The following is a 15,115-nucleotide window of genomic DNA, read 5'->3' as shown; positions in this document are numbered from 1 at the left end:
TTTGAATGAAAGAGCAAGGGAGGTTTCAATATGCACAGAACTGGCTACACCAACAGAAGTGAGTGGTGTACACAATCATTTTTTGTTGAGTGTCTTGACAAGAATAAAGAGTTTCAAACCAGTGGACCAGGTAACCTCCAAGCTTCCTTCCCATTCTGGCTTCCCAGTTCATACCTACCAGCTTGAGCAATGCACCTTGAAACCAAGGTCACTCCAGAGACCTCTTAGTGGAGCTGAGGCTAGAGCCCCTTTCCAGAGCATTCCACGAGAGAATTTCATCAGGACCTATAGGAACTTGGACTTTGGTGGAGGGATGGGGTGGAGTGGGGTTTCCTCTTTCCTTCCCAATAGGCTAGACTTCCCCAATTCCAGAAAGGCCCTTGTCTTGGGCTTTGAACAAAAATGAGAGCAGTGAAACCAAAGCTGCCCGCTCCCTCTGGTGTGCCTGACATGGTGATCCCTGGCCCTGCACTCAGCTGTCAGCTTCCTTCCCTGTGATCCCGGGGACCACCCATGCAGACAGGAAGTGCACTGAGCCCACTCCCAGCCTGTCAGTTGTAATGGCGAGGCGGGTCATCACTTGAGGGAGGCAGCGGGGAGAGATGTATTATATTTACATTTTTCTAAATTGAGCTGGAAGCAGGGCCCAGGGCCCAGCCGGCACGGGGGAGGGGCCGTGAAGTGAAGGGGAAGCTGGGGGTCTGGGGGAAGGCTGGAAGTCAGCCTGAGGAAGGGGTGTTGGGGGTAGGGAGCTACCTCTGGGCAGGATTGGTGGTGGGGATGGGCTGGCTCCAGACAAAGAGAAACCTGAGAGTGAGGGATTAAGTTGGAAAAACCTGTGAGGGGAGCAGCAAGCTTTCGAGGGAATCTCCAATATCAAACCCTTCTCCCGAGGAGCTTACTAGGAAGGACTTCAAGGGGAGTCCGCCACCCCCATCTCTGAGGGGAGGAAAGAATGCTGGCCCAGGAGCAGACCATGACATTAATCATCATTGTCTCGAACCTCAAAATTGGGCTTCAAGGCTGCTTTGCCGCAGGCCCCTCCCAGCCCAGTTGTGGAGTTTTCCTCAGGGCCTGAGGAAAGGAAGTTCTTCAGTTGCTTTAAGAGCTGCAAGCTACGTTCTCTGGACACTTGTAGCCATTTGACCTTTACAGATTGGAATTTGCCATTAAAACGTAGGCCTGAATTTAATCCTATAAGAGGAGTTTAGTGCAAGTTCCCAAAAAATCACTTCATAAAGTTTTATCACCATTTTATCAGGTAAATAAGTGATTCGATTGAAGACCGATGGCCTAGGTTCATGTTATTCATGATAGGAGCTTCTGGAGGTCAAGATTTGTGTCTTATTCATTCAGAGCATCTAACCACAAGGTCTGACGTATAGTAAGTGCTCAATAAATGTTTGATAAAGAAGGAAGAAGAGTAAAGAATGAAAGGGATGATCCTATAGTGAGGACCTTAAAGACAAAGTGACAATTGGACTCTACAGACATCACCACTATCAAAGCTCTCCGGACACCCTGGCTGTATTGATTTAACTGGGACAGTCCACCTCTGACCCCCTCCTTTGGGGGGGGGCAAGATCCCTTATTTTGAAGTGCTCATAATCAGGCAATGCTCTCCTCCTAAGGGCAGGTCTCCTACAGCAACACAAATTGATGGACTTATAAAATTATCTATGCAGTTCAGGCAAAATACCCCACGTATTAGTCAACTACTGCTATGAGAATGCTTTATAACAAGCACCTCAACGTCTCAGTGACTTACAACTGAGACAGAGAAAAAAGAGCAATGGAAACAGCTGGCCCCAGACATCACTGGATATTCCACCCTGGAAATGAGCAAGTAAAAGCAGCCACGTATTAAAGAAAGAGTAAAGGGACTGAGGCTTCAGATAAGTGATGCCTTTGTGACACCCAAGATTCCTTCCAACTGTGATGTTCTTTGGTCATGGATGGTAGAGCCCACACTGGGTAATTCCAAGTTTTCAACAGAGACTGGATGTATACAACTAGTCCCAAGGGTGTCTTAGCTGTAAGTGATGAAATGTTCCAGAATAGCCACACAGCCATCAGCACTGAAGCCTGCATATTCTGTCACAGAACTCCAAGTGTCTATGCTATAAGTCAATGGCTCAAAGGACCAGGAAATGACTTTCCCTGAGCCATCCTGTTTATACAAACTGAGTCATCCCACTGGATAATCACGCACCTGCCATCTTTGCCAAATGGCATTTAAACACAGTTTAGGCAGCATCCAGGGTCTCATCCCAGTATTTCTGGGAAGTAGGGTGAGTCACAGGTCATTCCTCTCCTTTTGCTTCTGAAGCATACGCTGTTTGCATCATCTGTGCTCGGACTCCCACCCCCCATAAGTAATTAAGAAAAAAGGCAATGGAATGTCTGGATACTACACCCCTCAGTGTACTACAGAGTCTCCTGACATACAGCGTACAGCATATGTCCAGTCAGTGCTTGAGAAATGAATGAGCGAATGAATGAATTGAAGGCCATCTTTTAGGTTAAAACTTACCGAGAACTCTATCACTTTCCCATTTCTCTTCTTGCTCTAACGACCAGGAAGCTCAGAGTGAACTCCATCGCTCAACCATAGACCCATTATGGGTCCTTAAGTTTGCATATTCCTTTCTCCTTCCTTTCTCTGTTCTTTATTACCTTTTTTCTAAAACTCCATAAACCTAATTGTGTGTTCTTTGTTTGACTTTTTCACAGCCTTTTGGGAAGATGTAAGGGCAAAGGAATAAAGCAAAGGTCCTCAGTGATGCTTTGTTTCTTGGGAACTTCTTTACAATCATGACTAGTGTCATTGCCCTTCCACCTCACTGCCTGCATTACCACAGCTCAAATGGGTGGATGGGATGATGGATGGATGGGAAGAAGGATGAATGAATAACTGGCCTTCACATTCCCATTTTGCAGGTGGATAAAGTAAGCAAGAGTGAGTAAGCCAGGTCATCCATTTGTTCACTCAATAAACATTTACTGGAAATTCACCAAGCTGTCCTCTGAAAATTGGAAATGAATCAGTACATCTCGCCAACTTGATTCTTTCTAGTTTTAAAAAGCTAAAATAGGTCCATTGATGTAAGATGTTTGAGGTGGCTCAAATGCAGGCCAGACAGGAGCAATAACACAGAAAACAGCAGGGACAGCTGCAATGTGCCAGCTGTAGAACATAGGTATAGGTGAATGAAGGTACTTTGAAGAGTGAAAATATCTGTTCATATTGATGGTGATGTTGGTATCAGTAAAAGTTCATTCTTTGACAAGAAGATTAGAAATAAGATTGGAGGATCAAATAAAGGAAACCTAAGATGCGTGAGAGTAACTGGGGTGGGGGGAGGGACCATGTTGCCCTGGGTTGAGTATTTACATTTTTGTGTGGTGAGAGGACATTGAATTTGACTGGCATCAGAAACCATCTTCAGTTGCTAGGTGTGTGGCCCTGGAAAAATTATTTCACCTCTCTGAGACTCAGTTTTCTCGCTTGTAAAATGGAGATAATAATACTTGACACTGAGATGATTTTATGAACCAGAGAACATGCTGCCTGCACATGGGAGATGTTTAGGAAATGTTGGTTGAAGCACCATGACCTCTGAGGGGTTGGAGTTTTGAGCAGAGGCTATGGAGAGGGAGCAATGGGCAGATTTTTCCAGAAATCCATAGTGTCCAGGCCTTTAAAGCCTCCTGCGGCTGAGAGCCACATTCTCCTGTCCTTTTCTGTGACCATTGGCAGGGTCCACCTCTGAAGGCAACCATGACCCTGGCCTCTGTTCCCAAGACAGAGAAGAGGGCTGCTTATGGACTGGCTATATCACAGGATCGACCTGAGATCCACTGTTATAAGTAGACTTTGAATTCTTGCGTAGCAGGACTCTCAAGAAGTCATTGGTCCGTCTCTCTACATCTGAAGAAGCTAATATTTCACCATTCATGTGGGGTGAGGAAAAGGTGGAGACTGAGTCCCCTTAATCATAAAGAAATGAAGAAAAGCCAGAGCCAAATGTGCCTTGCTGATCTGTCTCAAAGTTGTGCTGATACGTGTGCAGTAAACTCTTAATACTTAGCTGTTAACTTCAAGCCTGTTTCTTCCTGTTATGACTTCCAGGGTTTCTGAATTTGAGCCTCATCCATTGTATAAACCCCAGGTGACTCCATGCAGATTGAAAGGGAATTCCACTTATTGTCTTTATTTCCTAAGTGGTTTGTTTCTGAATTTGGATCAGTGGATTTGCAAGAAAGATCTTAACCCCCAACCATATAGCCAACCTTCAGATGCCACTTCTACTTGTCCTTCATGTCAAACCCAGGGGTTGTGAATTTGTGAAGCCTCCACAGATCTGCTGGTGAGAGTGAGTTACTCCTGCCTGGTGCTGCACTGTATTCTGTCAGTGCTGCCATTGGAGTTCTAACTCCATAACGCCCATTTACATGTCCACCTTCCCCAGGGCATACTCTGAGCTTTTGGAAGGATGACACAGTTATCCATTCATCTCTGTTTCCAGCAACAAGCATGGTGCCCAATATATAACCTATGTTCAATAAATGCTTGTTGGGTGAATAAATGAATGAATGAATGAATGGTGAGTGATGGGCGTTGAGAATCTTCTTACATTTCTTTCAAGACTTCTACAGTTTTCCTAAGCAATAGAGGCTCAGGCTGAGGAACCAGCTCATGCCCTTTCTTTTTTTTTTTTTTTTTTAAAGATTTTATTTTTTCCTTTTTCTCCCCAAAGCCCCCCGGTACATAGTTGTGTATTCTTCGTTGTGGGTTCCTCTAGTTGTAGCATGTGGGACGCTGCCTCAGCGTGGTCTGACGAGCAGTGCCATGTCCGCGCCCAGGATTCGAACCGACGAAACACTGGGCCGCCTGCAGCGGAGCGCGCGAACTTAACCACTCGGCCATGGGGCCAGCCCCTCATGCCCTTTCTTCTCATTATCTCTTCCTCTTTATAGGGTCAATCAACACTTGCAATTCTTTCTTCCATCAGACACTCTCCGTGTTGAGCACAGTTGGCCTCCCCTGCCCTTAGCAGGAGGAGATCACTGGGCACAGCCTTGAAATACAAACTGATGAAATGAACAGGGATGACCGTTCTTTGCTGTGTTTTACATAAGGGTTTATATTAATGGGCTGTTTCTAACTCAGTCTTTTCAGTAACTGCCTCCTCAGTGAGGAGACAAACTCACACCAGCGTGTCCCTCAGTTGTTTCCTTGCGTTGCTTATTAGCGGCTCATGAAGCAGGGGATTGTTAAGCCCCCAGTTTTCAATTCTTCTTAAGCTAACTGTGTTGCTTTTACTACACTATAGAAAGTTTAAAAAGAAGCTATAATTATTTTCATTAGAATTGGACTCTCCTAACTGACTGTTTTTGCTCCGACTTTCTTAAAATCTTCTGTGCACGGAGAACTGTGATGGGTAGGTGTGAGTACTTCACGCCTCCGCCTCGCCTCACCATCACTAAGTACAATGCTTTCAGTTCACGCATTTTAGTTTTCTGCCTCTTTTTCTGTTTTGTGTTTACAGCTGGTGAAAATAAGTTTGTATTTATGAAACAGATCTGACCATCTGCTATGGAATAGGCACACACAAAATTGTGAGGACTCAGAAGAGAATCAAATATGTCTGTGGTCTTACGGGGCTTCCCCTCCAGGGAGCAAGTCAAACAAACAAATAGAGCAACATGTGCAAGGCATTATGGGTGTGAGGAGGCGAGATACCCACAGTGCCCAGTTCTGCCTGGGTGACCCAGTGGGGAATGGGGTGGAGGAGAGTCTTTGTAGAGAAGGTTAAGTTTGAGTTAACCCTGAAAGACAAGTAGTAATTCATCCAGCAGACAAGAAGAGAAGGGAAGTTACAGACAGCAGTGCTTTGTAGAAAGGCTCAGAAATGTGGAAAACATGGTGAGCTTGGGGAAGTACAAATGGTTTTGACATGGTTAGAAAGCAGGCAGAGTTGATCTCTGAGCATACCAGCTCAATGTCAGCCCCAAGCACAGAGCAACGGTGGGGAAAAGTAAATTAGGGTCATATCACAAAGGGTCTTGAATGCCAGGCTGTGTGTGTGTGTGTGTGTGTGTTAGGAGGGTAGATGTTTTCACTGAAGAATTTTAAATAAATAATCAGAGTTGTGTTCCGTCAAGAGCTTTTCCGCCAGTCCTGGCTGATCCACTCTATTCTACCTAATACACTATTTTTCTTCTTTGAGCAGATTGTCCTGGAATGTCCTTGCTGGATGCCATCCTATTTAGTTTAATCTACTCCTTCTTGTTATTTTAACCTAAGCCCAGGTAATCAAGGCCCAGAGTTTAATTGTCTCCAGCATCGGGCAGTACAGAGCCGGTGGTGAGAAGAGGAAACTAATGGGGTTTGTGCCTAGGAGTATTTCCAGTCTTTGTGCTTCCAGCTCAGCCTTTCTGGAGCAATTTACAGCAGGCTTTGTAAAGATTTAGTTGAAAATCAACTTATAGATTCCTCCCTAATTGGCTTGGCCAGGTCTAACCTGTTATTGGTCAAGGCAAGCTGGCTTCTATTATGCAGTGCCCTGAGGATTTCTGGCATTGCTGGCTGGTTTTAGAAGCAAATCTTGTTGTTGGGGAAGGCCAGTATCATTCTGTCCTCTGAAGTGAACCCAGAAGGACGCCCATCTGATACAGCATTCAAACCCTTGACTAAAAAGAGCAAGTCTTGGGTTTGGCATCTGTATGCTAGAGGGTTATGGTTTTATACTTTTTCCCCAAGATAAAAAAAAAGCTTCCTATTTGTTTCTGCCTCTGGGTTGATTCCTGGAAATGCACAGGGTACCCAGGCCAAGCAGGCAGCACCTGCAGTGATGGGACATCTGCAGAGAGTGGCTTTCCTTGGCCCAGGAAACCCTGGAGGGACATCAGAGGAGGGGACAGGAGTGTCCTCTCACTCCAGGCCCAGCACCGCTGACCTCGGCTGAGCCCGCTCCCTTGAGGTTGTCCAGTGCTGAACACATAGACTTACATGGCAAGGAGAAAGAGAACTTGTGTTATGGAGTCGGCATAATTTATGAACACTGGTAGAGAGCACTATTCGAGAGCCACTACTGGAAATTTTTTGTGTCAAGAGAAGAGGGATATAGGAAAGCCTGTGTCTGGAGAGTTTGTGAAGGTAAAAAAGCAAACCGTCAGGGCAGCCCCAGAGGAGAGGTTCATGGCTGCCTCTGGAGTTCCTGTGAAAATAGGAGAGCAAGTGGAGAGTCCCATTTTTCTTATAATCCTGGAAGGACATGGGATTTCTGAGCGCCACTTGCAAGAGCGTGGTGAGGGCCTGCTGTACACGTTCATAGTCACTCAGAAGGAACCTGCCCCTTCGCACCCCCGTCAGTCTCCTTGCCATGCTCTTGCTGAGGCTTTGCAGAGTTTGCACAGCCTTGCTGGAGGAAGTCACTTATGAGAAGAACATTTGCCCTGTAGAACTGAGCTCGTTAGAATCGAGAAGACCAACTTAGAACTCCGTAAATAACGACACGGTCATATATATATATATATATACTTAAATAGAGACATGCATTTTACAGGTTTTAGAAAACTAGTCTAACATCTGTTTTGCTTTCCTTGTTAATTCCATTCCCCTCCACCCCCTCTGCCCTCCCAACGCCCCCCCCTCCCCCAACTCCAATGAGAATTCCTCATTTGCAATGCCTCATTTAAAAGATGCGACAGACCCTGCATTTTTACCTGGCTCCCAGAGCTTGTATTTGAAGATTTCTCCTCCCCACCTCTCACCCCAATCTTTTTTGGCCAGCCAGCTAGCAAGGCGGCCATTCCAAGGGCCCAGCCTTGGCAAATCTGTGCCTTCTGGTATGTTGTGCCACCAACTGTCACCTGCTAGTCTCGTAGGGCCTGCTGAGCATCCATCGGGCATCCAGAACCACAGCCATGACAGAGTTGTATCAGCAAGAGCATAATCCACAACTGTGGGCCCCAGCAAACTGCCACGTCAAAAGCAGTTGTGCTGGGTAAAGTTCCATGAGTGTTCTGTTTCTTGAAACTTCTACTGTGGTTAGGCTTATCCCTCTGTGAATATATTTTTTTAATTTTTCTTTTTTAGTTTGGATCCTGGTTTTTCATTCTTTATTTGAATATCCTAGAATCTTGAAGCTTGTCCAAGAGAATCATAGGATCACAGCAAATCAGACCTGAAGGGAGTTTAAACCGGTTTCTTCAGTTTATCAATGAGGATGCTGAAACCCACTGGAACAGAGAGAATTGCCCAAGGACATGCGGCTAGTGAGAAACACCCAGGCTAGCAGTCAGGCTGGCTGATCCTCGTTCAGTGCTTACACCTTAAATTTGTGTCTGTTTAGCATAAAAGTATTTGGTATATATTGCAGCCGTCACCACATGTTTATATTTATTCCAAAAAAATTAAACTTACATGTAACAGGTAATATTATTGAACAGTTATTAAGAGGCAGACATTGTTTTAAGCACTTTATATATGCAATATCATTTACCCTTATAACAACCCTATGAGGTGGGTATTATTATCTTCAGTTTATAGTTGAAGTAGCTGAGACATAGAGCAGTTAAATAACTTGCCCTTAGTCCTATTCAACTGTGACTTTCCTGGGACTCAAGGACTGTGTTGGCATCAGGAAATATGGACTGAACCCCTAGAAAGAATGGACCCCCTGCCTTTCTAGTGGGAAAGAAAGACAGGTGAGCAGATCAGTCACAGCAGCACGCGGTGATGGGTGTAACAGAGGCGTGCACAAAGTTGGGGGAGGCACAGGAGGGGGAACGGGCTTTCCCAGCGAGGTGGCTTCTGGATGGTGTGGGGGATGCATAGACGTTTGCTAGCTGGAGAATGAGTGCTTGTGCACAAATGAATGGAAGGATCTGACGTGTTCAGGGAAAATCAAGAGGGTGAGAAGTTCGGAGTGCTGGGGGCAGAAGCGTGATGGTTGAGGGGGAGATGTTGGGAGACGGGGCTAGAGAGGCAGGTTGGGAGCCGATTGTAAAGTACTTGCATCCCAAGGTAAGGATTTGGATTATATCCAGTAAACAGAGGGGAGCCCACAGAAATTTGCATGAGTGGGTAAGTGACAGGATCAGGTTACTGGGGGCTTTGGGGTGAATAGACTCTGGAAGCATAGGATTCTGGTGACAAGGAAGCCTGTCAGGAGGTTGCTGTGATTGTTCAGGTAGAAATGATGAGGGCCTGGACTCCTTACAGCCCTCCGTTGGGCACAGGCTGCCAACGCTCCTTTGCTCACACTGCCTCTGTGGCTTGGAAGGCTCTCTTTAATCCAGTCTTCCTGGAATGACAGGCCCATCTTTCAAGACTAAGCTTAGGTGTTTGAAATGGAGACTTTTCTTAGTCTCCACCCTGGACAGGCTTGAGCTCTCCCTCCTTTCGGTCTCTGCTATCTCCGGTGCATTCTTCTTTCTCTCTTGGCACACATCAAACCTTGCTGTGCTTCTTTGTGTATATTTCTGTCTCCTACTTTACACCCAGCTCCTTGAAGGCAGGAACAGACCTTTGCCTCCTGAAACACCTGGCACAGTGCCTGACATTCAATAAATGTGTGATGAATGAATAAACTTTCTAAATAAAGGCAGTGACTATGGATATGGAAAGAAGAAGCCAAATTTGGGAGATCTTTTTAAAGCTACATCAGGGGTTGACCAACTACGGCCCACAGGCCCAACCCAGCCCACTTTCTTTACCACTTTTGTAAATAAAGTTTTACTGCAACACAACCGAGCCCAGTTGTCTACGTTTTGTCTATAGCTGCTTTCATTCTATGATGGCAGAGTTAAGTCACTGTGACAAGATCATATGGCCTGCACATAAAAAATATTTACCATCTGCCCTTTACTGAAAACGTTTGTCACCCTCTGAGTTAGATGACCAGGAGTGGTGACTGGAGCTACAGGGTGATAGGAAGGAAAGTCAAGACTTCCTTTTCTCGTATCTCCTCCCTGTGCCTAATATAGAGCTTTGCTCCCCAGTATTGGCATTGAGCACTAGGCCTGCAAGGATTGAGAAAGAAAGACCCATGATGGTGGGGCAGGAGGAAAAAGGAGCTAAGAGGCCAAGGTGGAAAAGAGACCCTGGTTCGAAGAGACAAAGGGGGCCAGCCCCATGGCTGAGTGGTTAAGTTCACAGGCTCTACTTCAGCGGCCCAGGTTTCGCTGGTATCCTGGATGCGGACATGGGCACAGCTCATCAGGCCGTGCTGGGGCGGTGTCCCACATGCCACAACTAGAGGCACTCACAGCTAGAATATACAGCTATGTTCTAGGGCCTTTGGGGGAAGAAGAAGGAAAAAAAAATGGCAACAGATGTTAGCTCAGGTACTGGGATTTTTAAAAAAATATAAATAAAAAAATCTAAAAAGAAAAGAAGAGACAAGGCGCCATAGCTGCCAGGCAAAATTCATCTAAATCCTGCTGCTTCCTGGTGAAGCTTCTGCTGTTCTCTCTCCTAGTCATCCAGTTTGGTTTCGTCACCCTCTTTGTGGCCTCCTTTCCTCTGGCACCTGTGTTTGCCCTACTCAACAACGTCATTGAAGTGAGACTTGACGCAAAGAAGTTTGTTACCGAGCTGAGACGGCCAGATGCTGTGAGAACCAAAGACATTGGTATGTTCCCTGCTGAAGGACTGTGACAGGCCCAGACCCCGCCCTCCCCCCGCCCTCCCTCTGTCTCTCCCCACCCCCAGCCCTTTGAGCCCCTCACCCTCATATCTTCAGGTGCTGGGAGGCCTATGAGGCCACATTATCCACCCCTCCTAGTCCCCCTGGTTTCCAGACAGAGGGGCACCTAAGCCTTTCCAGACAAGCCCATTCCTGGGGGGCCCGGCAAACTTCCACTGGTAACTTGCCTGCACAGCTTCACCCTGAGCTGCAGTGTTGTCATCACTGCGCGGAGGGCGGAGTGAGCCAGATGCTCTCCTTTCTGTCTTCCAGGGATCTGGTTTGACATTCTCTCCGGAATTGGCAAGTTCTCTGTTATCATCAATGTAAGTGCTCACGTTCACGACACCCTAGCTCTGTGGGAAGGGCTTTCCAACGGAGCTGAGGGCTTCAAAGCAGGAAACAGCCCCTGTTACCTCCTGGCCTTTTCCATTTGGAGCTCTATTTAAGACAGTCGCCTGGTTAATAGCTCATACATGCCTTCTAACTCATCACCTTGTCACCAGGGCTGTGCAACTTTATCGTTAATTTCACTGAGAGAGAGAAAGGTAATTATCTACTAGAATGCATACCTTGGCCTTAAAAGTCAAAAATCACATCTTTCCTCAGAGCCAAGAATAATGAGGAAAGAATTCCACATATCTACCCATCTCTTTCCTTTCTTTTTCTAGTCCTAAGCTAAACAATACCTGGAGTGTTGCCCAGGCTGCAATTCCTAATTACGGTTCCTCCAAGTTGTCAATGCAAAGTCTTCATTATCCCCATGGACTCTGGCACTGCGTAGGTTAAGATAGGACATGGAAGAAGAGCGGTCCTACCTGTTGTGACTTCCTTAACTGCCTTGCCAGACATGTCCACATTTCAGAGGAAATCCTGCTGGGCCCAAGCCAATATCTCCTTTTGCTTCTGCATTCTGTGTGCGTGGTGGCCAAGAAGAGGCTCTTCTTCCACCTCCCAAGAAAATATCAGCCAGCTCAGTGCACGCAAAGAAAGCCACAGCCCATTCTCCTTTGGGAGAGAACCCTGGTTCTGGCTGTGACCTGGTTCCCTAAACACATCAAATGGCTGGAGAGGGGTGAGGAGAGGCAGAGAGAATCAGCCCATCGCATTTTGGATGTTTGATGTAGGAAGCACACATCTTGAGGCTGAGAAATAAGGTGCAATTTGGAAAATAGATCCGTAGCTACTTTGGAGTTATGTCTACTGGAAGAGAGGCCCTGAGCACCAAGCACTTCCATCTACATGGCAGAAAGACATGAAGGCTGACTTCCCTGGCCTCTCTGAGACCTCTTTACTTATCTGTAAAAGTGGGAGAGAATAAGAGTATCCACCAGATAGGATCATGCTGGAAATTAAATGGGATGATGAAAGGACATATAGTAAGTGCTTTGTAAGTGGTAGCTATGATTATTATAAGGTTGTTACTCATTCTCAAATATGGTTAGGGCCATCCACACTCGTATATACATTTAGAAAACACTACCTAAACTACGTTTTTTAAAGGGCTTTAATTGTTGGTGCAGAATACAGTATAAACACCTGCCAAAAAGATTTAAGATTCTCTTTCCAGAAAGTACCTCCACATTCAAACATGCAATCATTCATTTGTCATTTGGTTTGCTCCACAGACATTTATAGAGTGCTTAGATATGCCAGACGCAATGTTGGGTATGTGTGGTTCCATCCAGCAGGACCCACTCCTTCCCCCCGTGTCTCCCTTTTCCTCAGTAAAATGGATGAAAGAACAACTTTCGTTACACGATGTGCTAAAAAGTGCTGAGATACGATGGTCAAGTTGAGGGAACTGTGGAACCATGTCTTTGGTCTTCCCGGCTTTCTGGTGTCACTCAGGGCAGCTGTACATGGTCATTCAGTGTCCTTTCCCATTGCACTGAAGTGGCATTCTCATCCTGTCAGTAATTTTCTCAGAAAATCTTCCACTCCGTTTTGGCTTGGCCAACGCCGGTGTCAATTCACATATCTCAGAGGTGATTTAATCCCCGGAGCACGGAACGGTTCACACTGACGTAGCGTCCTTTGCCGCAGTGGTTGTAATTCACTCTCATGACAGCTACTGTCTGGTAGATTTATTTACACGTATCAAGGATGGAAGAGCCATGCAAGTCAGCTGCATGAGCTCAGGGATAAAAACATCCATGTCAGTCAGAGTAGCACCACTGGATGGGGAGCCCAAAAGGGGACAGTCTCAGCCAGATGGACTCTGTGCCACCTGGATAGCATCCCTCCTGACCACTCCTCAAGGGCTTGTGGTTCTGTCCCTCAGGCTTTTGTCATTGCCGTCACCTCCGACTTTATCCCCCGCCTTGTGTACCAGTACACCTACAGTCACAACGGGACTCTGCATGGCTTCGTCAACCACACCCTCTCCTTCTTCAATGTCAGCCAGCTGAAGGAGGGAACGCAGCCAGAAAACTCACAGTTTGACCGGGAAGTTCAGTTCTGCAGGTAAAGTAATCAGGAGGGGGTGGGCAGCGGAGGACCAGAAGCAGTGGATCCAAGGAATTATCTGGATGACCTAGAATGATGTCATTCTCCTTTCCCTCTGTCTCCTATTCCCCTCCTCATTGCTATAAATCAATCTTGATGAATCAGCAAATATTTATTGAGTGCCTTTTGCTAGACACTATGGAACAAAGAAGTATATAGCTTCGTCCTTGCTATTAAGGGGTTTATGGTCTGGTTGGGAAGAAAAGAAGCAGAACAGATAGGCATAGCAGGTTATTCAGTGATTATATCTAGTATGGACCATGAATATTGTGGGTGTTCAGAGGAGAGGGAGGTTGGTGGGGGCTAGAATAGAAAGGATAGGCTTCCTGGAGGGGCCACGAGGAGTTGTACGACAGAAAGAGAGAGTATCCTAAATGGGGAGTCAGCATAGGCAAAGTCATGGGGGTGAGCATGAACTTGGGATGTTAGATAACACTTAGGGGCTTGGTAGTTAGCAAGGAGAGTGCTCGAGAGGTACTAATAGGGAATAATATCAGAGATACAATATATGTAGAAATTCCTAGGATCATATAAGACAACACATTGCTGAATTTGAATAGGTAGGATGAAGTAGATAATGGGAAATCTTACAGAAATTTTAAAGTGATGCAATAGGAAGTTACTGACATTTTTAGTGCCAGGGAAACGTTGGCTTAGGAAAATTAATCTGGTCTCAGAGAGAAAGATGGACTAGAATTAGGGGAACTCAGGGAGGGGAACTGAGGTGCTGCAGTGTTCAGACATGAGCCATGGTGGGCATAGACAGGGGTGGTGGAAGGAATTAAGAGAAAGGGAGAAGATGAGTTATATCATATAATATATTGCAAAGTTCGTGACAAGAGACATTGGAGAGAGTCTGAGTCAAGGATCTCCAAAGTTAGGGCTGAAGTCAGAGGACTGGGAAATTGTGGGTCCATTGACAGGGATTGAGAAGATGCTAAGAGAATCTAATTTTATAGTACATATGATGAATTTGATTTCAATCATATTGTATTTAAAATGACAGTAGGAAATCTAAGGAGTAATTTTCACCTAACTCCTAGTCACACTAAGCTGGAATTCTAGAGAGATCCAGACTACAGTCATGATTGAAAGACATCAGCACAGGGATCATTGAAGCCAAGAAACATAAAACTTCACTATGTACCCAATAAGAGCAAATAAAGAGAAGACAAGCAGAGGGAAATCAATTCTTTAACCCTTTTGTACCCTGGTTAAATGATAATCCCCATGAAGGACTTGATCAAAGTTCACACCTTATATATTTTAAAAACAGAACAATAACTACAACAATAACAAAAACCTAGGAAAAGGTACTGCTAGGAAAATGTAGGGCTTCCTTAGACTATCCCCGATAGTGTCAGATGTCAACGCTGTCGATGCCTCCATTGAAGAAGCAATGTTTCAGTTGTGTTCGCAGCACTGATGACCTTGGGCTTGTCTGTCATGCTTGCCCACCTGGGACACCTTGGTACCCAAGGTCAGCCATTTGTGAGACAGTTGCTTAGGTTCAGATTCACAGGCTGAGACCACAAAAGAGAGAAACCTAATTGGTCTTCCCAACCCAGATTACTGAGTTAAACAACTTTGCCAATTTGTGATTTAAATAGAAGGGTATTCTGGCCCCAAGATCAATAACTTTGGGGTTCAACTCTAGCCAACTGAGAAAAGACTCAAAATCAGGGGCCAGACTCAAGAATAAATGAGTAAATTTATTCATAGATATCAATTGATATCAGCTTGTATGTTTCAAGTATTTTCGTATCTGGGGGCTATAAAGAGTCTGGCTCTTGGACTTGTCATCTCCAGGCAGACTTGCTGCTGGATTATGCACTGCCCGGGGGTCACTTCTCTGTGTGGCTGGCATGCCAGACTGTCTGTCCATGATGCTGGATTTGGGTCTGCTAGAT

The 15,115-nt window shown here is 45.7% G+C and overlaps 1 protein-coding gene across 3 annotated transcripts in view; it reads left to right on the top strand.

The window, feature by feature from the left end:
* The window catches only part of ANO2 (anoctamin 2), a 334,494-nt gene that overhangs the window by 307,580 nt on the left and 11,799 nt on the right, over positions 1–15,115 (top strand). For all 3 annotated transcript variants that reach the window (XM_070494504.1, XM_070494502.1, XM_070494503.1), the window contains exons 21-23: positions 10,491–10,643; positions 10,971–11,023; positions 12,982–13,163. In XM_070494504.1, coding sequence (XP_070350605.1) covers positions 10,491–10,643; positions 10,971–11,023; positions 12,982–13,163 — 388 coding nt within the window. The remainder of the gene's footprint in view (positions 1–10,490; positions 10,644–10,970; positions 11,024–12,981; positions 13,164–15,115) is intronic.

Source organism: Equus asinus, chromosome 22 (genome assembly GCF_041296235.1).
Source record: "Equus asinus isolate D_3611 breed Donkey chromosome 22, EquAss-T2T_v2, whole genome shotgun sequence".
Taxonomy (NCBI): Eukaryota; Metazoa; Chordata; class Mammalia; order Perissodactyla; family Equidae; genus Equus; species Equus asinus.
This window is presented reverse-complemented; position numbering and strand designations above follow the sequence as displayed.